This window comes from Nymphaea colorata, chromosome 9, assembly GCF_008831285.2.
Source record: "Nymphaea colorata isolate Beijing-Zhang1983 chromosome 9, ASM883128v2, whole genome shotgun sequence".
NCBI classification, from domain to species: Eukaryota; Viridiplantae; Streptophyta; class Magnoliopsida; order Nymphaeales; family Nymphaeaceae; genus Nymphaea; species Nymphaea colorata.
Genome location: NC_045146.1, coordinates 19,446,598 through 19,473,151, shown reverse-complemented (window position 1 = coordinate 19,473,151; position 26,554 = coordinate 19,446,598). Strand labels below are relative to the sequence as shown.

General features: G+C 40.5%; 3 protein-coding genes and 1 long non-coding RNA gene across 5 annotated transcripts; 1 reads left to right on the top strand and 3 right to left on the bottom strand.

The window, feature by feature from the left end:
• Nucleotides 1-2,143: 2,143 nt before the first annotated feature.
• Nucleotides 2,144-5,862, top strand: LOC116261075 (uncharacterized). Its single transcript, XM_031639682.2, has 2 exons — nt 2,144-2,685; nt 5,321-5,862. Exon 2 carries the CDS (start codon nt 5,335-5,337, stop codon nt 5,845-5,847), a length of 513 nt encoding a protein of 170 aa, XP_031495542.1. The 5' UTR covers nt 2,144-2,685; nt 5,321-5,334; the 3' UTR covers nt 5,848-5,862.
• A 546-nt stretch (nt 5,863-6,408) lies between these two features.
• On the bottom strand, nt 6,409-16,194 carry LOC116260257 (uncharacterized). Of its 2 annotated transcripts, none has more exons than XR_004174058.2 (4): nt 14,010-16,194; nt 11,231-12,306; nt 10,820-10,923; nt 6,409-9,356 (listed from the first exon to the last, which is right to left on the bottom strand). It is a non-coding gene; the product is annotated as an uncharacterized LOC116260257 (long non-coding RNA). The 2 variants fall into 2 exon arrangements; XR_007574251.1 differs by having other exon boundaries at nt 11,231-12,174.
• A 1,464-nt stretch (nt 16,195-17,658) lies between these two features.
• Nucleotides 17,659-18,302, bottom strand: LOC116261143 (uncharacterized). Its single transcript, XM_031639774.2, has one exon. The coding sequence runs from the start codon at nt 18,134-18,136 to the stop codon at nt 17,813-17,815; it is 324 nt and encodes a 107-aa protein (XP_031495634.1). The 5' UTR covers nt 18,137-18,302; the 3' UTR covers nt 17,659-17,812.
• Nucleotides 18,303-22,348: 4,046 nt separating this feature from the next.
• LOC116260016 (40S ribosomal protein S23) lies at nt 22,349-25,280 on the bottom strand. Its single transcript, XM_031638076.2, has 4 exons — nt 25,172-25,280; nt 23,481-23,636; nt 23,259-23,385; nt 22,349-22,776 (listed from the first exon to the last, which is right to left on the bottom strand). Exons 1-4 carry the CDS (start codon nt 25,174-25,176, stop codon nt 22,636-22,638), a joined length of 429 nt encoding a protein of 142 aa, XP_031493936.1. The 5' UTR covers nt 25,177-25,280; the 3' UTR covers nt 22,349-22,635.
• Between the last annotated feature and the right edge of the window lie 1,274 nt (nt 25,281-26,554).

Below are 26,554 nucleotides of genomic sequence, written 5' to 3'. Positions count from 1 at the left end.
GAGACATATGGAAGAATAACAGAAAGGCCAGCTTGAATGGCCTCCATCTTGAACTGTAAAAAAAAAAACGGCAACAGTAAAAAGATTATTATACATAAAAGAAAATATATAAAGTTACTGAAATCTTATTTAAGAGCCATTTTTTTCACTCTTGTTTTAGAATCAGACGGTTGACTTCTAAATAGCGGGTTGTTAACCTCATGTTCATCCATATTTTTATCTTCATAACACCTTTTAAAAGTGTTTAGGTGATGTCAAAACCAAAATTTTTCAAAAATGAGTTTTGAAGAACTTGTTTTTCACAAAAAAAAAAAAAAACAAATCAATCATTTATGTCTTCCTCTCCTCCCCACTTTCCCGGTTATTCACAAAAAATGGTATTTTTACATGAATCATCCAACTACAAAAACTAATTTAAAAAAAAAAATAGTTAAAAATCCGTTTTTTCACAAAACTAATTTTTATTAAATAGATTGTTTTAATGGTGTCATCAAACATGCCCTTATGTATTTCAGTGTGACCTGGTTTTTGCTTCTTAGTTCTTGGTACTTCAAATATTCATTTAACTCAATTTATAGTGTTTAAACATGATTTTAACTAAATTAAACAAATGTAATTATAATAATGATCGTTTGACTACCATTCTAATTGCAGGCCAAGAAATAGTAGTCAAATTCGTAAATGGGTGGGATCTAGTATGAAGGTTTTATTAATTTATTTGTCTTACTTATTTTATTGGGAGCCAAATTTTAATATATTTATCTGTTCCAGATCCGAACCGGTTGCAGCCTTAATTTATGTGGCAATTTATTTCTATTGGGTGTGACCACACCATTGATTCCAAGCGAAGAATCTCATTCAAGCAACCCCTCAAAGCTCATGCAACTATTCCACCACAGTAGTGGACTTACAACAGTCTTTTATTTTTTTAATTCTTGGAGCTTTGAATTTCTTAATTGGTTGGGAAGGAAAGAAAGAAGGCGTGAAGTAAGTGCAAGAGCCCGCTATTCGCTCCTCGGGAGGCATGAAAGAAAGGCGTTGGGAATTCTTTGTATTGCATGGGAAGAACAGTGTTGCCCAAATTCCTAAAAGCACCTCCAAAAAAGTAAATAAATTTCAAAACAAATTTCTGATCGCATTAAGCTTAATTAAGGAGAGCTTAGGTTTATTAAAGTGTTGTCTAAACATTTTCAATATTTTGAGGCATTTTAATCAGCTGTATAAACTTGATGGAGTTTGATAAGAATCAAGGGAATTCGGCTTATGTATAGTGATGTCATCTTAGAACTAAAGCTCCTTACTTTCTGTGCCAAGCAACATGCTTCTTTAAGCACCCTTGCACAATCCAATAACAAGACCATTTTTATATTAATGAACATTTTTTGTTTATTTTTCTTTTTGGGTTCTTAAATGATTTTGTCTCCTTGAGATTTTTCTCCACTATTGTTAATGTGCATAACTAATCAGAGTTAGTCAAAGGTTTTAAAGGAGTAGGCGCAATGGCATAATGGTAGGAGCGAGGGTTGATAGATGGTCAGTTTTAATTTTGAATTTACAAAATATTGTTTTTTTGTACTATAAAAAAAGATATTATTAACATGTAATTTAAATTGTGACGAAAGAAGCATTTTGATGCACTGAAAACAAAAACAAATCTTAAAAAAACAATTGATTGGGTGTGATCCGTATGATGAAATACTCAATCAACATTGGTAAAGGCTTGAGAAAAAATTTAAAAAATATTATATTATACTTGTGTTATTTATATATATATATAATTTTGTTACTCCAAACCTGATCTATCTTACTGTTGAAAAAATGAAATAGAAACAAGTAAAGGCAGAAGGAACAGAGTCTTAATTGAGTAGAGGGAATATGCTTGGTGTGTTTGGAACACCAACTTACTCATTTCTATTATGTCGAGCGAGTTGCTTAATCAGAATAAGAAGATGATTATCATTGACAACAAAAATCATGATGGTCGTTGTCAAAAACAGACATAAAAGTAGACGGAGGACCCTGGATGGGTTAATGGCCGGTGGCACGTCAAATCGAAGGCATAGGGTGCTTTCTGTAATTTCATGGCGGCCATTAATTTATATTCAATTCAAATTGGTTGTCCCCTTGCAGTTTGATAAAACAAGTGAGCGTGCATTTCTCCACAAACAAAAGGGCCGACGTTGCTCGCCAATAAAGGCTAATCGCAGAGACAGGGAGAGAGAGAGAGTATATAATAGTGAAAGCGCCATGAACTCTTGCAGGTGAAATTGAGGGGGCAGATTCACTTTGGAAGAAAAGGTCCCCATTTTTTTTTAATCCCTTTCTTGGTTTGGTTTTAGGCCTTTCTTTTTATCATTCCTTGTGAGTCGACGGGCAGCAAAACTCTTGAGATCTTCACCGCCGGTTGAAGTTGTCCGGCTTCAAATCACGGCAACCGGCAAGAGAGGTACCTCATCGATGCGACCTGAATATACATTCTTGATGTTCCTTCTAGTTGGTGACGTTTTACCATCTGCCCTCCGATGACGAAGCTCTTATAAGCTGAAAGGAGAGTGAAGATCGGAAGTTGAATATGGTTATGAGCGCCGAACCTGCAAGCTTCGTGCAGACAGCGGCATCTTCTCATCTTCTGCAACAAATCAATCGACTTCAACCAGGAGAAAGAAGCACAACCAACCACCAAAGGTAACACCTCTTTCTCTGTCTTCCTCTCCCTCGCTTCCTCCCCTTGTTAGGAGACTGGAGTGCTTTCTTTTCTGGTCTGTTTGGGGGAATGCTCCCTGTCTCTCTTTTGCCTTGTTTTGGTGAGTTCTCTCTCTCTCTAGAACAGAGATTCTTTCACAGTTGGAAGGGTCCCACAGGGAGCAGAGAGAACAGTAGTCCTTCTGCTGAGACAGAATGCAGATGGAAGGATCATTTTCACAAGGAAAATGACCCCATGAATGAATAAGACCTTCTTCTGCATCAGTCAGCTTTTTGGTTTTGCTTATATTGACTGTTTCTCTCTCTCTCTCTCTCTCTCTATAGAGGAAACAGAACAGAAGTGTCGTTTTCACAGAGCATAGATGAACCGGTTGTGCACTGTACTTTTGGGTGTTTGGCGGCACTCATTTGCACAGAAAAATCGGGATCTGCAGGGACTTCTTTTTCTCCCATTTCATGATTTCTCCCAGTTTTCCGGGTAACATCGACGACCCCCGACCGTCCCATCGTCTTACCACTTAGATGTAAATATCTATGGCCAGAGTCTTAGCTGGCTCTAGTCGCTTGGGATTTAGGTGAGCCTACTTATCCAGATATAGGAGATATATTTGGAAAGTGCTTATCCGGATATCTGGGGAGTCCGAACAAGCCCTCTGCGCAAGCTGCAGAGGAACGGCCGGTCACCTGCACCGCTGCGCAGCAAGACTGGCAGAGAAGCTCCCAGTTGGTATATAAATTTCCTTCCGGAAATTAACATGGTTAAATTTGTAGATACGTGCACTTATATTAACACATACACATACATTTCTGCCTTATGAATGTAATCTTTAAGTCCAAAAGAATATAAATCTAAAAAAAGAAGAGTGCGAATGCTTTTGGTTTCTAAAACTCATCTTGTTGTATGTCCAAAAAAAATATGATTTATGAACAGTTTATAATCTTTTAGACATGCAAATGGCATCTGCACAACTGCTTTAAAAAAGACTTTGGAACAGACTAGTCCTCGAACAAGACTAGTTTAATGAATTTTTCATATTTGTATGGGCTTTTTAATAAGATCCATTTCTGTTAGGTTCCTCCTTAAGCAACTGAAAAATATAGAACAAAGGCCTTGGATTTGTATGATATATATAACGGCCCTTATTTGTTGGATCTAAATTGTTAGGCCCGTTTCCAATTACTATTTTTCACAAATTTACTTCAACAAAATTGATTATAAGGAAAAACACTGGAACTTTTTTTGCCAAAGTTAGCCCAGCCTAAGCGAGTGAACTTTCGCATCTTTAAAAAGCATGTATAGATAATATCGGAAGTACCTACTGTATATATTTTTATGATAACAGTGGAAAATACAACTAAGTTTAATTGAAAGAACCAACAAAAATGCTTAATTCATATCTTCGTCTGTTTACATTAAAATTGAATGGTAAGTAATATAATTAACAGAGGAAGGCCAAGGTTAGTGTGCTTTTGGTGGGTAAAGAGTATTTGGGCACAGATATGCAAGTTGAAGTAGCAAGTTGAAGTATAGCAGGAGCATCACCTCACCAAAAACAACTTAAAGGATGAAGGTATGAGGGGCTTCGGCCTTTCACTCTGATGGTGGGATTAACCTCCCACTTACCCCTCGCCCGGAATTTGTACATGACCAGTTACGCTTCATCTTCAGGGACGCTTTAGAAATTGAACAACTAAAATAAACAAAGAATCCATGTATTGGTGCACCGTCTTTGGAGCCTTCTTGGAGGTGAAGGTTGCTCAAAAAGTTGCAGGCATTGGCAAATTAGTCCTCTACAACGACTTCACTTAGTCTGACCGGCCTTGTTCCGAGAGCCATCGCCAACCTAGAGAAGAAACTCTAGATTATGTTAAACTATAGGCATTTTTATCATAGGTACCATCTTCTTTGGCATTATAATAAGTCCTTTTCTCGATTCAACGTTTTGAGTGGGTTCATAGACATTATAATAAGGCATTTTTTTCATTGACATTATAATAAGCCATTTTTATCTTAATCTTGAGTTGTTCAAAGACCATTTTTGAAAGGCCCCAATCCTTTGGCCGGGACCTGGAAAATCACGGCAAAAAAAATCTTCTAAACCATTAAATTTGCATTTGATCATTTCTTCAATATATGCCCGAACCACGCAGCTGATTAAAAATTATATGAAAAATGGTTCCCTTGATTGCCCAAATTTTAGGTTGAACCGCTGATTCTCCATCTGCTTAAAGAGCATGAATTAACATCCAAATTCTTAATTTAATACAAGTTGCATGCTTAAGTTATCAATGATCTACAGATTTCATGATTTTGGTCAGTTAATTAAGAACTTCTGGAAGTGTACTTTTTGAAAGACTAAAGGAGAGACTCACAAATTAAATTATGTACTTTTTATACAAGCCTACCGAACAGTGCTTGTTCTCAAGAACCAGGCGCAGCCGTATAATATCATATCATGTGCAGTTAATCAATGGGTCTTTTCAAGTTCGTGAACAGATGCTTAATGATGGTCATGGTTTATTTAATTGAGTTTCCAAGACCACTAGTACAGAGCAACTTATGGGCATGAATTTCCTTGTTAGTAGCTAATGTGTGGTTTATAATTGTGGCATGTAGGTGATCAGAAGACTATGAACAAGAAGAAGCTAGACATTGTGAACGATGGGTCCAAAAGCGAGCTGACAGCGAGCAGAGGCAGATCACAATTTCCAGTGGATGATGAAAGATATGATCAGGCCATCCACTGTTCATGCAAGTCTTTCCAGTCTTGCTCTGCTAATTTGCTTGCGGATTGCGTCGCCTTATGCTGCTGTCCATGCGCGATTTTGAACATGTTGGTCCTGACTTTTGTTAGGCTTCCATGGAATGTGGGCAAGAGATCCATGAAATATTTGAAGAGGAAAGCTCTTGTTGCCAGAAGGAGGAGGAAGAAGAATGGGAATCGGCAAGAGAAAGAGAATGTATTACTAACCGTCGCAAGTGAACCAGCGCTCTTGGCCGCACCACCAGTGCTCATGACGAGTCTGTTTGGTGAGGATGGGGACGGGTTTTCTGCTTTTCTTGAGGCAGAAAAGATGTGGGCAGAGTTGCACCAAGTGGGTTACTTGGGATTTGGAAGAGTTTCCTTTCAAGGATTTATATAAACAAAGAAACATCTTTCCCCAATAAAGTGTCGACTCAATCCTACTTGAAAAATCCTCTTAGATTACGCTTGCAATATTTTGGTTGTTTGTGTGTGAATGTTTCATTAGCAAAACATGCTTTACTTTTGAAAGAATACCAAAACAACACTCGTATTTTGAGAATACCTTGAAAAGGCCAAAGCCTCTCCTCCATTCCCCTGTCCTAGCAAAACATGCTTTCTTTTGAAAAAATACCAAACCAACACTCGTATTTTGAGAATAGCTTGAAAAGGTCAAAGCCCCTCCTCCATTCCCTGTTCTAGGTTTAGGGAAGAAGCAGGACACTCATCAACTCAGTTTGATGTGCATACCCAAGTTTAGAAAAATAACACCCACAACAATCGAACTAATGACTGTACTTTTATGGGTCCGTCAGTTCAGTCAGCCACACAACACCGCTCTCAGCATGAAACCTGACATTTGAATCGGTTATATTTAGCTGGATGCTGCTTGTAAAAAAAAAAAAAAAGCAACAACAACAACAACAAATCGTTGGGATGACATAGCACATGAAGATAGTAATTAAAGCCGAAACAACCCTGCTGGAGGAGCGTCCTCCTGAATGAAATTAAATAAGAAATTGGAGAGTATATCCAAGGAGCATATACAAAATCAGCTATACACAATGACAGCCAGTGAACACAAGAAAAACTTTTGCTCCCAAAAAAGCGCAGCAAAAAACCAGACTGGAACCGGCTAATTTAAACCGTTCCAAACAGTAAGGAGATGATCTCCACAGCATGTTCAGACTTGCAAAACTCCAGCTTTTGAGACGCTCCAGCAATCTGTAAATGAGAACGAGCAAAATTTGCCTTACCTTTGCAAGAGTCTCTCACTCATTTCAGCCACCTTTTCTGGTTAGAAACAAGTATAACCTTGGCAGTAGTAACAATCTCAAAGCAGGATATCAGCTTTTGGAGAATGCTGGTCTTCGGAAGACTTCATCCCCCACGGGCTCTTCAACCATAGTGAGACACAGATCCTCGTTGTGCCATTTTACGCCATGAGCAATCCATTTTCTTCCATTCTTCAAAAAGGAGAAGATCTGAAGGCAGCAATGACCCCCCTGAAGGTGAGGCCAGTCACCTGCTGCACACCCTGAGAGAAGCCACAATCTGATGAGGGAACCCTCCTTGTCATTCCTAACAGATGCTAGACAGGCATCCTCAAACAATCTAGCTATCCTCTACCTTTCCCCTTCAATGGTAGTCTCAGCATCATTAACCATAAACTTTTTCATAGAAGACCACATCCCCCAGATAATGGTGCCAAACACAAACCCAATCTTCCAACACAGAGAGAGCCAACCTCTCTTAAACCCAGTAGCAAACCATCTTTTGAGAACATTGACTATATTGGAAGAGAAAGAAAACTCCCTTTTGAACTTGCTCAGAATAGATGGCCAAACAGATTTGACCAATTTGCACTCAAAGAAAATGGGGGGGAGGCCTCTTCCTCCCTCTCTCAAATGAAACATGGGTTTGCAAGAAAAAAACCTCTACATTGGAAGCAATCTTGAGTTGGCAGGCAGTCCTCAGTTGCAAGGTAGGTGAACCACTATGCCTTGGGGTTAGTTCGGGGATACCAGATCTCCTTTCTCCCCAGGCTTCAGGAGAGTTCTTCTGCCTAATAGAATTCCAGACATCAACAAAACACTTGCTCTTAAGTTGTTGATTTTGCAGCAATAGGCAGTCTCTATTAGGAGAGATGATTGGATGATTGACAACAGCCTGAAGCAGAAAATTCTTAAAAATAATTTATTTGTAGGCAAAACCCAACTTGACAGTTATGAAAGAAATTTTGAATACAAGCGGGTTTGGATATGACCCTATTAACAAATGCATTGATGTTGACCCTCAAGTTTGGAGTGAGTACATTGAGGTATGTTATAGATATCGTAATTTTAAGTTATGTCTGACATATCTTTATTTGAGCAAAATTTGAACACATGAAATTTTTCAGAAATACCTGAATAGAAAAAAATACAAAGGTCCAAAGTTATGGAGGTACTATGACGAGTTTGCAAGGTATATGGTGATTCTCTGGCAATGAAGCAGACACATGCAACAACATGTTCTTAGATGAGGATACTGAACCATTTCCAACTACACCTGCATCTCAATCGACTTCATTTTACATGCAACTTGAAAGTTCACAATCATTCACACAAATGCTCCATGAAGATAGCCCTCTCATACAATCGCCAATATCTACAACTCAAGATCCCACAATGACAACCAATAAGACTACAAGTAGGTCTAGAAGGACCATGTCAACCTATGATGAAGAATATTATAATTTGTTGCACGTTATTGCTGATGATGTGAAGACTACGCACGTGCATGTAAAGGGGTTTAATTTGTCACTTGTTGCGACATACTTCAAGAGTTGGTTGAAACTGGACAAATAAATTGTGATACAAAAGTGAAGAGTATTGACATGTTAGCAGAGGGCACCAACCCCATGATCTTTGTCAACCTTCCACCTTTAAAGCAGGTGTCATAGTTATCAAGGATCATGAGGTTGGTGCCCTCTGCTAACATGTCAATACTCTTTACATGTGTATCACAATCTATTTGTCCAGTCTCAACCAACTCTTGAAGTATGTCGCAACAAGTGACAAATTGAACCTCTCTACATGCATGTGTCATGGTCTTCACATCATCAACAATACCGAGCAACAAATTATAATACTCTTCATCATAGGTTGACCTGGTCCTTTTAGACCTACTTGAAGTCTTATTGGTTGTCATTGTGGGATCTTGAGTTGTAAGAGTTGTAGATATTAGTGATTGTATGGGAGGACTATCCTCATGAAGCATTTGTGTGAATGATAATGAACTTTCAAGTTGCATGTAAAATGAAGTCGATTGAGATGCAGGTGTAGTTGAGAATGGTTGAGTGTCTTCATCTAAGAACATGTTGTTACATGTCTGCTTCATTGCCAGTTGCATGGGAATCACCATATACCTCGCAAACTCGTCATAATACCTTCATAACTTTGGACCTTTGTATTTTTTTCTATTCAGGTATTTCTGAAAAATTTCATGTCTTCAAATTTTGCATAAATAAAGACATCAGACATAACCTAAAATTACGATCTCTATAATATAACTCAATATACTCACTCCAAACTTGAGGGTCAACATCAATGCATTTGTTAATGGAGTCATATCCAAACCCGCTTGTATTCAAAATTTCCTTCGTAACTATCAAGTTGGGTTTTGCATACTTCAACTTGTTTTTAATTTTGTCCTTAGTGAAATCCTTTCCGAAGCGATCTATCATGTTGTTTTCAATTGCTGTGTAGGCTTTTGACTTCAAACCTCCACCCGATTTCATACCAGGAATGTGTGATTGCTCCAAAAGACGCTGGACTAAGTAGTCCATCTGTGCTTAGTCCACGTAAGATTCTCCCTTGATGGACCGCTATCTTCCATGGTAATGATTTGTACAATATTTCTTCACAACTACAATTTTCATTGTTGAAACGTATGCATAAAAAAATTTGACATATAAAGAAATTCATTACGGTAAACTGAATAGTATGAATTGAAGTATGAACGTTTATACTACAATACTAACTTGCATTTCACTTCTAAGGTAAGTGTTAAGATAAATGACTAAAACAAAGACAAAAAGTGTGCATACCACACACACACTTTAAAGGTACTTTTATGTCTAGTCACATAATGCACCTAGGTGTCCTGGCAACAATATGGCATGCTATTCAAACAAGGACCATGTTCACTATGCACCTAGGTGTCCTTTTCAATCTTGGTAAGGTTAAATGAATTCCATGTCATCATGCTTATAGACAAGTCGTCATTTTGTATGGCAGAGAACATTTCTTGTGATTCAACAAGACAAAAATAAGCATTTGTGTGTCATTATAATGCACGTAATCTAATGATAACATATGTGTGCATCAGTTTTGAGTTAATAAATAACATAAGAAATAATTTTAACAACTTTCATATCTTTTGCATTACAATGGCCTTCTTCTTTTATTACATGGGTCATCAGAAAAATATCAGCACATGACAGTGCACTCTGATTTTCCTTTGTCGGTTAATTAAAAAAAAGGTCATACTGGTACATATAGTTTCACTAATTTACAAGTTGTCATATACAATGTCAGCATAATGGTAAAGCAAATTGCAACACTAGCTTGAGCAAAATGGTAAACAAAAACAAATGATAAACAATACTATATCGTACATGATTTCAGCCAAAATCTATTATTTCAATGAATCCACGCATGAAGATTTCAGTTCTGTGTTGATTGAAAGGGATATTCAATTGTATGATCAGACAAGCCATTGCAATATGTGGTTTGCTTAGCTTAAAGTAATTCAAGAAAAATTAATGAGTATTTGAGTCTTCATTTGATTATAGCTGCATTATTATGTTATTTCTATATGTAGTCAGACGACTTTGTCTAGCTACTAGTTTACATATACTCAAAAAGATCACCTGCACAACAGTTGATGCAGAAATGCATTTTTTCCTTGCATCACTTCTAAATATGCAAAATTGGACCATCATAACTTCATCATATGCAAACATTTATAACATATTAAAGAAATATGACAATAAACATAAATAATGTTGCCACTCACAGCTAGCACGAAGAAGCCATTAATCGGTAATCACAGCGGAGAGAAGCATGGAAAAGAAAGGGAGAAGCACGGCAAAATTTTGCAAGTGATTTCATGACGACAACCACATTTCCCCAAATCAAACTCATATCACTAATCAATCCAAAAAAAAAGGAGCAGCCCCACCAATTAAAGCCTTTCTCTCGGATTGGGCGGGATGTAAAGAAACAAAAGGAAAATTGTTGCGTGTGCGACCGACGTACAGAGGGAGAGGGAGAGTGACAGAATAGAGATCTCGAGAGAGGGATGGCAGAGAATAGTTCGCGTCTTACCTGTGATGAAGAAGAACCTTGCCCCGCCGCAGCCCGCCTTGCTGTTTTGAGGAGAAACGAAGCGAATGATGAAGAAGAACCCCGCCCCGCCACGGCACGCCTTCCTGTTCTCAGCAAAGAGAAAGAGAAACGATGAAGAAGAACATTGGCAAAGCCCTAACAGGCAAATAATAAATCGACGGGAAAAAGTCGGACCCCCCTAGGTCCGACTTTTTTCCAGGGTAAAGTTACCCTCGTCGAGCAGTTTTTGCGCCGAAAATTTTCCTGCGTTTGATGGCATCATTAGTTACCGTACAATGCAAGGTAAATTACACCTGACGCACAGTAATATATGTGCACATCAAACGGCAAACGGGGTCTTAAAGATGAAAATTTGTTAGGAGAAATTGTCACTCCACTCGAAATATTGACCTTGGAAGTCACTGGAGTGGGGGAACCTTCGTAGACGAAGCCCGGATAGGGGTAGTCCCTCCCAAGAACTTGAGTGTCTCCACTGTACGGACATGTATCTGGCTGGTGGGAGTTTAGGCCACATCTCCTACAGAAATGCAACCTCGTAAATCACCGGTTGAATTAAGCTTCTATCTGGTCTCATCCCAATGGCTATTTCATTTGGGAGTTTTGCGCCCAGGGGAAGGTGAATGGAAAATCTGGCATAAATGTGGCGAGCCATCGACCGGGCAGCAAGATCAGCCTCCAAAAAGTAGCCCTTTAGAAGAGCTGCAATGTTCTTGAGAGCTCCAGAAGCCCATAGTTCCGGCGGAAGACCAGGCAATCTAATCCAGAGGGGAGACGACATCATCCGCTGGATCTTTAACGGCATACCAAGTGACCAACGTTTGGTCACTAAGCACTTGCAGTTAATGAACCATGTCCTCTCCCGAAGGTCAAGATTCATTTCCTCTTCATTTCTTAAACGGACGAGAAAATATCCTCGTTTCAGTGCTGTGAACATGGGGAATGGCTGGGTCAGCTCTTTGAAGACCAATTCATAGTTGCATGAGATCTTACCGGAAGGCCCTACCAGACAACCAATGACTGGAATCAAAACGGTGCCGAGAATTTACGGCATAAGTTGGCTACCATTTTCCTCACCGAAAACAGGCTCGTCCTCAACTCCCTCAAGTTCTGCTTCGCCAAAGACGATCTCTGCCCACGTCACTTTGGGGAGAGACTCCTTGTCTGGAACAGCAGTGTCCATGGTATCCTCTTGTCTGTTTGAGGTTTGCTGGGCCGCCATCTTTTCCCGGGCGGTCCCGAGCGGAGCCTCACGGGAAGACCTGTGAGCAGATTGGGCGTCTGGAAGATGCCCTCGGAGAGAGAAGCTCTCAAGCGTAATCCTTCAGAGCTCCGCCCTATCGCTTGGACAAAATGGTAATTAATGGTTGATAGTCAGTAATTGCATATGATGATGATGGTAAACAATGTTTGATAAGCAGCTGGTCCAAATTTGGAGAAGCTCCTGATCTTCTATGAATTAGTGCAAACTGCAAAGACAAGTTCATATAGAAATTAGAAGCTAGCTTTTGAATTGACTCCTTCTAGCGTTCTTATTTGATCCTCTTATGTTTTCTCTTGCGTTTTACATTGCAGGAAACAGTTTAGTTTAAATTTAAAATTTTAAGGGGCACTTGTATGCAAAAATAAAAATAAAAATGCCAAAGTTTTTATGTGTAAATAAAGTAAATTTTGTAGGTTCTGCCACTGGTTTTGCCTTTCTCTCTCTAGCTGTAAGACTCCCTCTTGACATGTTTGGTTACTGCATGAAAGTAGGCTTCATGCAACTGGTCATGGGAGGGGGGCCTGCCTAGGTCATGGCTCAGGTGAGCGCAGATAGGGCTGGGCATCGGGCCGGGCCGGGTCGGGCCAGCCCGGCCCGAAAAAGATGCCCAAACGAAAGCCCGTTAAAGCTTTCAGGCCAGCCCGAGGCTCGGCCCGAAGCTAATCGGGCCGGACCAGGCCTGTGAAATAACGGGCCTCGTGCTTTGGTTTATACCCGAGGCCCGGCCCGGCCCGATATGCTAAACCCTCGTTTTCCACCACAATCAGAATCAGAGCAACTCCTTCACCAACCCTACGGGCTTGCAGGGGTGAAGTTCTTCAGTAGGGGGTTCTCATTTTCTTTGTAAAGGCACATACCAAATGCCGCACTGGGAGAGAGAATCGTTGAGGGAGATGAAGGCAGTGAGGTATGAGAGAAATTCCTCTGATTCTTAGCCCAATTGAAGGGTGATCCTCCGGTGAGAGTCGAATTAGGTTAATTTGATAGAATTCATCAAGACAATGCTCCATTTCCGGCGACCCATCGAGAAGGGCTACGATTGGGGCCAGCCACGGTGAGGGCACGAGGTTCCTGGGGTTCCCTTCAACATCGTCTGGGAGGTCGGGTACCCGGCGGCAGCCCAGCCCGGTGCCCAGGCTTCAGTGCAGACAAAAAAAAATTATATTGAAAAAATCAATTTTTTTTAGTTTGGTTCGACCAGTTGCTCTTCTTGGCCCGACCTGCAGATCATTTGACCCGCCCTTAAAAAAAATCCCGGCTCCGCCCCAGTAACTGATGTTTCTTGATGAGCTACAAAGCTGGATTTCAAAGAAAAGAACTATTTGCTCTGGGTTTTACAAATCAGTTTAGTTAAAAGCTCTGAATCAAGCTCAAATTTTCTCAATGATTGATTCCACATAGCCCGCGATCCACATTACAGGCTGTAAACCATCCCTTTCTACAATGCGACAGAACTAGTGATCATTTCTGGACTGCACCAAAGTTGTAGGATGTAGCTAGAATTTTCCGATCCAGTGGCAAAGCTAAAAAAAAAAATTGTTAACGGCCATTCATTTCCAAAAAGTTTTAAACTTAATAAAATTATTAAAGATCACTAATTAAGCAAATAATAAGGGGCATGGTAGGATCTTACTCCGGCTTAGGCGACAGCCCAATCCTAGAGTCAATCCTACTCCCCAAGATTCTCGTAGAGGGTCCTTACGACACTAGGAAGAATCAAAACGATGCTAAGCAAAATGACTCCAATATTATTGATGTAAAGCAAACTAGACTCACTCACAAATGATCTCTTGTAACCGGATCTTAGGCACAAGACCTCCAGGAAACTACAAGAAATCTGGAAAATCTAACGAAAGCAAATAAGAATATTCAAACTTAAGCAAATCTGATTTATAGAAAAATCGGTACCTCTCCAAGGCGATCTTGCGCTTCGCCGTTCAGACTTTAGAATTCTACCACTTTTCTGATGTGTGCAGAAGATGAAAGGAATGTTGTGGCTCTAGAAGAATGCTAGCCCGTGATCACACCAAGAAGACGGCTGCCATGGGAGCATCTCCAAGGAAGACGACATCAATGCCAAGGGCGACGCTGGTTCAATTGCAAGCGTCTCCTTTCTTCACACGGACAATGCTGAAGACCAAGCTGGAACAAGGGAAGGTTCAGCCGCTTCCGAAGGGGCCCTCGGCTCCAAGTGAGGCAAAGGGATGCCTCCTAGCTCAGCCCCCCCTGGCTGAGTGCGTGGCAGCGCACGAAGGAGGCCTAATGTGGTGTAGACCTCAATCCACTTGGGCGACAAGTGAAGAAGCCCAAGGATGCACGCCAAAAAGATTTGATGTTGCTGGAACTGGTCAAGGTCAGCTCGGTCTAGAGCTGGGGAATGACCCTAGCTACGGTCAAGAGATGTGAGCTCGGTCATAGAGCTATGGTATTCCCTTATGTGTGGCTGGTTAAGGACAGTTGGGGGAGAGGCGTGGGCTTGGACAGCTTCTACGGGTTAAGAGGGTTTAAGTTCTATGTGTGAGAGGTTTGGAAACACGTGAGCTTAGGACAAGGGCGTGAGGTATGGTTAGGCTTAGATTATTAGATGCAAGGAATATGGGGTTGGGTGATTTAGGACAGGTTGGGTCATCCAATGATGAGATAGAGAGAAGCTAGGGGCTTACACTAGAGACGTGGGACTCAAATTATGGAAAAACTAACTAATGGCCTGTGAAATAGCTAAAAGAGTGGTTCCTAAATCATGTGAGGCTCAAGAATAGGACGTGGCAGGGATCTATGGGTTAGGAAAGATTGATAGTTCCTGAACTTTCTGAGCAATCTCCACCAAATGTGAATCAAAAGTTGGTGCGACACTGTGGCTTTCTTGGGATCAATTAGAGCAAATGTAGGAGATTAAGGGCTAAAAACTGGTTCCCGTGTGAAGTGAATCCCCTCTTGATCAAGATGAATGGTTGAGAACTAATTGAAAGGAAGGGGTATAGATCTCATACCACTTTTTGGCAAAAATGTCGGAGGGCCGTAGATCACTCCTAGAATCTCTCTCTTTCACGTCATGTGCACCTTCTTTTTCTTGGACGAAATTACCCACCATAGAATCTCTCTCTTTCACGTCATGTGCACCTCCTTCTTTTTCTTTGACGAAATTACCCACCAAATGTTCAGCTCCTTTTCTTGCAACGGAGGACACGTCTGACCTTTGAGAGTAGTGGTCGGAATAGACCCAAATGTGGCCGGAAAAATGGCAGACGTTGCCGGAAAACGAGAATTTTTCGGTGACTTGTAACTTGCAAACGCCTTGGCCGTTCTACGCGAAACCACCAGCGTTCTTCTTCTTTTCTCGCGCTGATTTTTCTCCTATGCTTCTTTGTTGGCTTTGATGGTATTTCACCGTAAAACGTGTTGATGGAATACTAATTTTCTAGTGAAAACTCCAGCAAGTTTCTGTGTTTCTCTTTGAAGAAGCTCGGCCCTTACTAGACCAAATTTGAACTTTCTTTCAACATTGGCAAGCGCATCTCCTTTGGAATCCTTCTAAGACTTGTAAAACCTAGTTTAGAAGTGACTTCCACGCAAAGAAGATGATGGAATCTTGGCTGTGACTCAAGAGTTCCAACCCCTCCCTCGAGAAATCCAAAACTAAACTAAGCCAACACGTTACTTAGACAATTCCAAAACGAGAACGAACTAACCTTTCTTTCTGGATTCACGATGGGTTGCTGCGCTACTAGGGATGGAACTGCAGCCTCCTTTGCGCGTCTAGAGCCTCTAACTCCTCTGATATGGCAGAGGAATTGCACCCAAGGCATGCAGATCCGAGGTGAAGTCGAAGTGTTGAAAATCCCCCTAGGGCCGTGGCTCGCCTAGAGGAATCACCGCTCCTTCTTCTTCAACGTTGGAGATAAATGTGACTAGGAGGGGATGACGCGAGAGATGATGGAAGAAGAAGAGAGGAGAGGGAGACAAGAGGGGGGAGAGAGGCCAGCACGCTGGTCTTAGGAGAGTTGAGGAGAGAAGAGAGACAAGGGAGAGAGAGATTGACGTGAAGAGAGGAGAAACGTGAGGAGAGAGAGAGGCAAGAATCAAATGATCTCAAAAATTCCCAAAATTACATACTCAGTCCCTTGATGCAATTCAATTTATACAAGTGTATTCAAATCTGGATTCCAAACATGAATCCAGCCCCAAAACTCAAAATGAAATGCATAAACATAATAAAAGCGATATCATCCCAAGTCACAACCCGACTTGGTAATGAATGGAATTATGCGAATGAATGAATATGTAATCAAATCGAATAGAGAAAACCAAACACTAAGTGTAACTCATGAATAAAAACTCCTCTTGAGCCATGTGAGCTCAAGATGGAAACCACTTGCTTAGCACACCCATCTAGCCTCCTCGAGCTGGGCTCAACTCGACTAGATGACCTCCCTAGTCTCGCGCAAACCCGACTCTAAGGACTTGGGTTTTGGACTCAACTCAAGAACTAAACTTAAGCCTATACTGGACCAAATCCTAGGAATTTGGTTTCCTAGCCCCTGGTTTCTCCATGTACCGGCCTTCCTTGCTCGAAAACCTATCCTAGAGCCGTTGCTATTCCACCCTCACCTCCCACTGCTAATGCTCTAGGTTCTGAATTTCCTATGTTCTCATTTGTTGGGACGTTGGACCCAAGAATTTCTAAGGGTTCCGTCCTAACCTCACTAGTCTCGCCTAACCCCTGCTTAGTCCTAGTGCGGGTCCTAAGTGGGCTCGTATCAGGGCAGTAGAATATATGAATTACTAAACAGATTAACCACTTATCTAAAAATAAACAAAATTTGTGGGACTGTGTGGGACGAAGCAGAAATAGTTTTCGACCACAAGCATTTCTACCACCCAAGGCTGTTTCTCGACCCCATGCATTTATTAATTAAGTGTTTTACGAAACTAATGCACCACAAAGCCCCACTCTTGGATGCATTTTCAGGGTTCCAATGCACCACTTATGAAGCATGTTGGCCCTTGATTAAGCTTGAGCAACAGGTCCGGAGTACCTGACCCGATAATATACGGGTTTGGTCCGGGTCGACTTGATTCGGCCCGATTAATTTTTTAAATTTTTTATTATTTTTATTTAATAATAAATTATTTTTTATTTTAATCAGGTTAAATTGGGCCGGGCCAAGCTCGGGTTTCAGGTGTCAAGCCAATCCAGGCCGAACTCTTATTGGGCCGGGCCGTTGCCAGGTCTACCCCTAATCATGACAATAGAAGATAACAATAAAATGTTTTTCCATTTTGTCCATATAGAGGGTTTATTTTTCGCATTTTTTATACTATGTTCAAATTATTTGTATACATTAGTGCCTTTGAAGGCACAAAAGTTTTTGAATTAGTATTCTTCTAACCAAAAAAAAAAATATGGTTTGATTACAACAAGTGGTCCATGTACTTAGATTAATGTCTCAAGTGAGTTGGTGCAATTGATTAGGGTGAGAGTCCTGATAAGTTGAAGCAGAGTGAAGATAGCACCTGAAGAGCATTGACAGGAAAAGTAAGGGCAAACACAAACGCGTCGCGGGTATCAGGTCAGTGATCATATAAAAGTCCAAGAGAGCATATTTCACATTACATTACACACCGATGAGAACAGTCCCAAAAAAAACTAAGAAGAAAGTAAAAGAGCACAACTTGTTTTACGGTGGTGGTATAGACTATAGAGTGTCGAGTCACTTGGCTGGAACATTATCAACAACTTTGGCTTCCTTTGGGTGCTTGTGGTCAGTCGGCCTCACCCTGGGCATGCCTTCTTTCATCCCGCTCTCCGGGTCGGCCCTGGCGTCGAACGTCCGGTCGTGGCGCGTCTTGGGCCGCGAGTAGCGCCGGGCGCACAGGCGGCCGATGCAGCAAGCGATCGCCGCGAGCACCGTGATCACGGCCAGGACGGCGAAGACAGGGCCGAACGTGCCCTTGGAGTGCGGCGTCCCATTGGCTACAACAGGGTGGGGGTACCCAACAGTTGGCTGTGATTGGAAGGGAACAGGGAGAGACATTTCAGTAATGGATGATCGCTAATCAGAAACAGGTTGTTGGGACCTCGCCTGGATTCATGCAAAAGATAACGAAGGGCTGTAGGTTTCCTAGCCCCTGATCCATTCTTGGAGTGTACTGAGGGGGCAATTTATGGTGGGGAGGGAAATGAGAGCAAGGGAACAAAAAGAAGAGACGAAGCCAAAGTGAAGCAGTGAAGTAGAAGCTTTTAATGAGCAAGGAGAGCAGGCTTTATTAAAGACAACTATATTCCTTCTTTCTTTCTTTCTTTCCCTTTGGCGAGGAAAAGGTAAAGGTGCTTATGTGATCATGGTTGCTTGGAAACGAGAGAAAGTAAGGTTCAAAAACTAAGCTTGTGGAAGAGTAGGTTCAAATTTGAGCCCCACAAGGAACCTGATTTGTCTGGTGCCTAGCGTGCAGGGCTTGTGAGTGTATAAAGCGAAATGGAGCATCTCTGTTATTGAAAGTTGAATCCCACCTGAAGAAATACTTACATGAAGTTTTTCAGAGTAGAAACTTTTCAACAATTATGTTAATTTTGCTCTTCCTAAAACGAATTTCTCCATAGTATGAATAAGCTCAAGACAAGTTCCCATGCATTGTAGCTTAGCATTGTAAAACACTAACAGAGACCATGAGTAGCTAAAAATGTGGTGCAATCTGTATGATATTCTAAACTAACTTAAGCTCATGTTTGCTAGAACTCGTTGGCTGTAAATTAAATGGGGTGCTTCGTACATGATTTACGCATTCTTTTGCTTTTTTCTAGGTAAATGAATAAATAAGCAGTACAAGAATAACAAATCTGCAAGCACTAAACAATAACTCTATTTCAATGATATTAGTTATTCACGAAAACATAAAGTTGATATCAAGATAAAATCATAGTATTTTAAAACTATGGTATATAATACATGGGCAAAACTTAGTTATCTTTTTTTCTGCTGATATTTTTAGAGCAGTTCCACTTTATTTGACAGTACGCTGACGCTCTCTGCAGATAACAGTTTGATTTAAAACATGGGGGGCTTCTTTTTGGGGCCCCCTGCCCAATGACACGACGCGTCAACACATGAAATATATACCAATGCACGTGCAGACAATTATTTTTATTAGTAAATGTCTCCACATGACATGACTACTTTCTGTTATTATCCATGAAATATTTAAAATCAAATTAATCTTATACAAAGAATATTTTCATCTTTTTGCTAGAAAAGAAGTTGAGGACACATCTCCATTTGATCTGCAACCACGCCTTGTGAGACAGGTCTTAATCGATCCAAAAAGACGAATGTGAAGTAAAGCATGCAATGGATTCAAGTCCACCGGTTATTATCCTTTACCCTTAACAAAGTCTAGGCTTTCTAGGAAAATAATGAACATCCAACTTGGCTTGTGGATTGGATATAGGTCAGCTGAAATAACTGACAGTCAAATTCGAGTTCTTTATATTGCAAAAATGGTGAAGCAGCACAATCTAGATCAACTTTCCATGAACAATTTTTTTTATTGGCGCTATACCCAAGTTACAAATATGGTCTCGGCATCAAACAAGCTTTAGTCATTAAAGACTTGCATCTGTGCTGAATTTTGGAGGCCTTTAGTTCTTTTTTTTCTCAAGCTTCTCTACCAGTTTTTGCAGTTTCCTAAACCATGCGACTTAATTGCATTGTCTGAATCATAAAACACCGTGGCTAGTACATCTATCATTAGAGTCTTCACATGTTTCGACTTGTGCATAGAGTTGATGCCCATGGAACTCGAACTGCAGTTGCTCTTCTATCCACGGAGGCAGACAACGAACCCCTTTGATTCTCATCTTCCTAATCTCAAAACCAATCTTCTTAATTTCTTTAAAATCAGTTTAACTTTTTTGCCTTCAAGCATTATAACCATTCACATCAGCTGCAGCCTTAATGATGTTCATGTTCCGTTCAACACATGCCATGGCCACCCTCATGGGGCGGGACTGGGCCCAAGCAGTACCTCCGGTCATCCAATTTTCAACTTTTCTAGTAAAGCACCTGCGAGTGCATTTGATTGCCTTGGGATCTCAAGCCCAATATCTAGATTTTGGGTTGGGGCCCTCCGGTGAGGATTCAAGTAGAAGCAACTGCTTTATGAGAACAAATCTGCAGTTTTTATTATCCAGCTCTCTCTCTCCCTCTCTCTCTCGTCTTGAAAACCGTGGGATTCCTTTTCCCGGTGGAGATGGACAACGGGCCCGGTGACTGTCGGACTTTGGGGCACCTACACCGACCTGGTCAGGGTTGGACATGGAAACTGAGCTGGGAGATGTCTAATGGTCTCCCCTGACCCAAAGTTGTCCTAATACAATCTTTGAAACCCTAGCCCAGTTGTAACATTATGAGAATTAGGCCAACCTGGAGTCAGGTTGGCGCTTGTTAGCAATGGTAGAGCCAAAATTTCAAATCAGTGTTATTAATATAAGTTTCAGGAATGGAATCGATGATGCTGCTGCCGATTCACTGGTCCAGATGTACCAGTTGTGAGTAAGCCAAAAGCAATTGAAGCATTTACACTGATCCGATTTACGTGAACGAGCCAAAAACAAATTGATGCATTGAGCAAGGGAGATTGCTCATGAACACAAAATTTGTGGTGAAAATGAAAAGTTGGAAAGTTTTACAACATCTCACATTTACCTTCAACATCTTATATTTGTAATCTTAGACATGTTTGGCAAAAGTAACAAGTTGTTAGAAATGTTTGGCATATAAATCTATCCCAAAAATTGGATTAAGATAGATTTGTGGACCATGGTAACACATGGTTCTATGAATCTGTCTCAATCTTTGATAGCAGACTCATGTTGAGATAAATTCATGGACCATGGTAACGTCGGGTTCTATGAATTAGAGACACATTCATTTACTGTTGCCAAACAAATTCTTAAAGTCCATCTTGTTTAACTACAGTTTACGGTTAAGGGATGCACCAAGGACATCTAAATGTGGACCTCCTTCAGCTTCAGATCTATAAAGTAGACAGCTTACTGTTAGGGATGCACCAAGGACATCCAAATATTGACTTCCTTCAGCTTTCAATTAACGAATGCACCAAGGACATCCAAATATTAACTTCCTTCAGCTTTCAATTAACGAATGCACCAAGGACATCCAAATATTGACTTCCTTCAGCTTTCAATTAACGAATGCACCAAGGACATCTAAATATTTGCCTTCCTTCAACTTTAGAACTATAAGCAATCAAGCTCAACTCCTTGGTGAGGGGGATGGGGCTTTGCTATTAAAAGCATTTACAGCCAAAAAACTTAGTGGCAAGATAATGCACCGACGCAGTTACCATGCAAAGGCCGATCATACCATACCAATGGCATGTCCGTTTGTGAAGGCATAGAACTAAATTTGTGTTGTTCCCAGCCCTCGTTGTGCGGCTTACATAAAAGTAGACCACCTGGACCCGGCTCAGGGAAAACAAGAGGCCCGTTCTTGGTTCCCATATGGCGCCTTTAGGCAACATGTTTTTGGGCAGAGACATCAGAGCCAGTGAGAAATGATAGTACCATGTGTCCGCATCATAAATCGTGACATGAAATATATATCCTTTGATGAGTAAAGAAGCAAGCAGTCTCATGTAAAGGAGGGGAAACTCCTAAAATGTCGCCGAGAGAGAAGGATATCGTTTGGTTTATTCCCGATCGCGGTTGGCAAAATTCAGACGTTTTGACAGCCCCTTTCACTTAAAATACTCAGAACTAGTTGTTGGTGTCCCACCTAAAATAACAAAAGCAAGTTTTTTCGCATGAAAATATAAATGTTCCAAGAGTGAAAATTGTAAATAGAAAAATACGAGCGAGGGTAAAATCACCATCAACTCGCATGTCACAAATAAATTTCACGGAAAAAAAATCTTTTCGTCCACACAGCAAACCATTAGTAAAAGACGCCCGTACGCCTCACTTATATTTCTACAAGTTTTTTTCAATTATTAGAAAACCGTGAAATTTTTCTTTGTAACATCTTGGCAAACGCATGTTTTCCGTCTGCTTGAGTTTTTGACGGCGAACAAAATGAAATGAAACTGTCCCGTCACCCAGACATCCACCATGCAATTCTTCCCACATCTTCACCATTACAATAGGCTTAGCTTCGGGGCTTTTCTTTTGGGATAACTTACGCCCAGAAGAACTCGCAACTTTGAATCCATCTTCATTTGCGAGTGACAAATGAATCAAACGCTAGAGTTGCATTGAACTTGAAAAAAGGTGCAAGCAATTTCTTAAACTTTTTAAGTTCAAAATAGCGAGACCAACCCACAGAAACAGGTAAATGGGACCCTACAAATAGAAAACTCATCCAAGTAAATCGACGAATCCTACAAATAGAGAATCCATCCTTCAGGATAATAGCAGACAAATTAAAAAGAAAAATAGCAGCATCCAAGGGAAGTCCTTCAAAATTGAGGGGAAGTGGGTGGAGCAAGAGGTATGCGCAAGAAGACGAGCGCGCGACACTCAGGACCTGGGCTTCTCTTTCTTTTCCTTGAAAAGTGCCAAAAGTGAAACACCAGATACCTTAACCACCTTGAACCTTACTCCGGGAATATCTCCCACGGCATGCCCCTTCCTTCCAAAACCAGCAATCAAAACTTCATCCTGCAATCACACACGAAGCAAGGCTTAAAACAGAGATTGGAACATATCCCAATTCCCAAGTCAGAAAAATCCCAGTGAGATGCTTTTATGTTTTCCTCCTTGGGAAATCTTGGAGGAATGTTGGACCATATATGAAGGGTATATTTGAAAGTGGGCAAGGGAAAAGAATAAAAAAACAATATCATCACTTTCCAAAGAAAAACATTTCTGCGAACTTAATTTTGTTCTTTGTTGCACAAAGAAACGAAAACTTTTCCCTTGAAATACCATGACTGAGTTTTTTTTCGTATCATTTTTTGCTACATATAGAAGTGCCATTAAACATACACATACAATATGTAATATCTTCAGAATAAGTTTGTTTTCCCAAGTCTCCTACTATCACAACTCTATTAAAAGTATTGCCACTGATAATAAGATTTTAAAAAATACCATTATATGTTACTGATGTTGGAAATATCGAATGCAGAACATTGACTTACATTTTCTTCAATGTAATTCAGACAACCATCATTGGGCACAAAAGCAGCAATCTTCTTCCCATTCTTAATCAACTGCACTCTTGCGCACTTACGAATAGCAGAGTTGGGCTGCTTTGCCTCTATGCCACTGCCAAGACATATTAAGGAGAAAAACACAAGAACGGATGAGCTACAGTTCAGAGTCATGCAGTACAAGCAGGACTGGGATTTGTGAAAACATACATTTTTTCAAGGACGATCCCTTTGGCATGAGAAGAACCTGCAAATGGTTTCTTCCACTCGTTTCCTAGATGACTCTTCTTGTAAGACTTATCTGCCCACTTCTGCCTCCTTCTATGTGTCTTGAGCTTGCGCCCAGCTCCCATACCACGGGTTTTCCTGGTATGAATAACCAATATTATCATATATAAGCACATAAAAAAATACCAACCTTTGCATCTGATGCTTCATAAGCATCAGAAAATATATACAAATGAAAGATCTTTCCAAAAAGAGGAGAAAAATACACAATTGTGTTGAGTGTTGACACAAAACTGACAAAAAATCAAGCATATACATTAATTGTTGCCATCATCTAACCGATACATGTTAAGCAAAGAGATCTAAGTGGGGCCATATTGAAACAAGCAGTCAAACATCCACCTATTAACATGAATCAGGAAATTCAATTGTGTATAATTGCCGCGGTAAAGTAAGTTTCACACCACTCCATGGAGAAAGACAACCTAGTAGGGAATGAAAAATCGTTCAAGTTGAAAGAGTTCCAGTGCAAGGCAAAGTAAAAGTTGCATATGCACGGGCACTGAACCCAAAGGTAGTAGTAGTCTTCAGCTTCACAATAAGAAAGAGACTCCTTCAGAGGAAGACTAACTTTTAATACCAAAAAAAGAACCACCTGATATAAAGGGGGACTTGCAGGTTTACTGCACAAATTAGTACACATGCTTAAAAACAAACTCGTGACAGTATTAGAACATTCACAGGAGAGAGGAATTATAGCCATGAGTTACAAGCGTAATTTACTTGGTCCTGTCGACTGGTATTAACTAATGATACACTTCATCATCATGAACGAGGCAACATCTTTTACGAGCTTCTTTTTACGATGTTAACTGCATAGTGCAGAGCGTATCTTAATGTCAATCTACCAGGAGATATTATTCATTCCACTGTATAAAAGTGGAGTCTTATGCCGAAAACGGTGAAATGTTACCAGCTGTGACCGCCAACCAAAAGGATCTGCAAAACTACCATGCGGAATGCATGTACCGCTCAGTGCACATACTAAAACGACGGAGGTGAAAGTTACTGCATCTCCCTTCAGATCATAATGACAACTGACTGCAGTAGTATGCAACAAATCCATTGACAGAGAATTCAACTTTCTTCAACTAATACCCGCATCGACCACACTTCTCTCAGGAAACCACGCTATTTGGACCATGGGCCTATGAAACTCACCAAATAAAGGAACTCCTTTGAAGTATGGGCCTATTTCATGTGGTCCTCCGCAAATTTTCACCATCTGCAACTAAAAACCCACGTAGATCTAAAACAAAATGAACTAAGAGGCTACCGTCCTTAATCGGTCCCTGATACCCGTTCATTAAAACCCAAGTACTATTCCAAAGGTCACCCACAAAAGCAGCAATGCGCGGAAACAACCATCCAGAAATCCCGTCGTAAGGGCTAAAACTGAAAAATAAAGAGGGGGAACTTCCCCTGCTATTCATCGTAGCTGAACAAAGTACAGGTAACACCCAAATCACAAAACTTTGCCCAGTACAAAGAAATTTGTAACGGTGAAAGCCAAACCAGACTCATCCATGAAAAGATCTCGAATTGAACACATAAAAAAACAGAGGTTTCTTAAAAAACAAAACCAAATAACTTATACGGAGAAGAAGATCTACCCCATATTGCTGTTGATTGATCAGCTGCAAGCCGCCGCTTCGACGAGGCAGAAGAGAAAGAGAGGGCGGGGGGATAACAAGGGGGGACTGAACGCCGCGAGGCAAGCCCTAATAAGTGGTGACAAAACCCTAACCCTAAAGTTGTCTCGGTTTAATTGACGACTCGGAATACCGATTCGAATCGGTCTAACCGGAGCTAGAACTGACGGTTAACGAGCGGAAGACTTAGTACGCTCGGTTCAGTACCACGTAAAGTTGGCACTGGTGGCCCGTCGGTTGGTTTACCGATACGTATCATCTCGTATCGGCGCCGTATCAACTTTTTTTTATTAAAATAAATGGGCAATTTTAAAAACAATTTAAAAAATATAAAAAAATACACGTTAACTCATGCTGGCAGTGCTTTAGATCGGCGAGGGACCGATTGAATCCACATTGTCGTAAATAAAGCCTTAAGATGATTGAGAGTTGAGACTACCCAATGTCTTCCTTTTATTATGTAAAGAACAAACTAAAAAATAATAATAATAATGCACATAGCGTCGGTTCCTAAAGTGCCAGGGGATGGTAACATTTAGTGGGCATTTTTATGACACTCACTGCTAACATAGTTTTGTAAAAATTAATTTTATGAAAATCAAGTTTTTTAATAAGTTTTGAAAACTTTGATTTTTTGTTTTTTAATAACTTAAAAGCTCTCTTTTACAAAATCAGGTTTTGTCAAAGTTGGGTTTTCTTCAAACATAGTTTTGATGACACCCAACGGCTCCAAAAACCTGGTTTTAAAAGCAAGACCAGATTTGCCTCCAAACTTGGTGTTGAAGTGTCACCCAAACACCCCCTTCCAATTTGGCCATCTTTCACTTTGTAACACAATGGTGAGAATAACATATTTAGCATTGTACCATATAATCTCATATATGAAAATGTAATGTGTTTAAAATTTGTTTTAAGCATGCAATTGAACACTTGGGCTTTGATAATACATGGGAGCAGAAAAAGTATGGCTATTATCATCATGTATATATGGCAGTAACCCTTAATTGTGCTGAATTGAAGGTGAGAGGTTTTCTTGTTTTTTGCACAGTAAAAAAGAAAATTGCTAAAAGGCACTCATTGTTTAAAGTTTTAGAAATGAAAAGGCACTTGATTGTAAATAAATATAAATTATGAAGACAATCTTTGTGTGCCTGCCCAGGCTACTGGGTCTATACGACAAGGTGACCCAACTGAGTGGTTTGCAATTCACAAGACTCAAAGTATTTTGAAACTCATGGCCTTTGTCACTTTCAGGTGTGTTATTCTCTTAGGCTGCAAAATGTAGCAAGCACAACACTCAAGTTGAATGGTACACATTATAAGTCCACTTAGAACCTCAAGCAA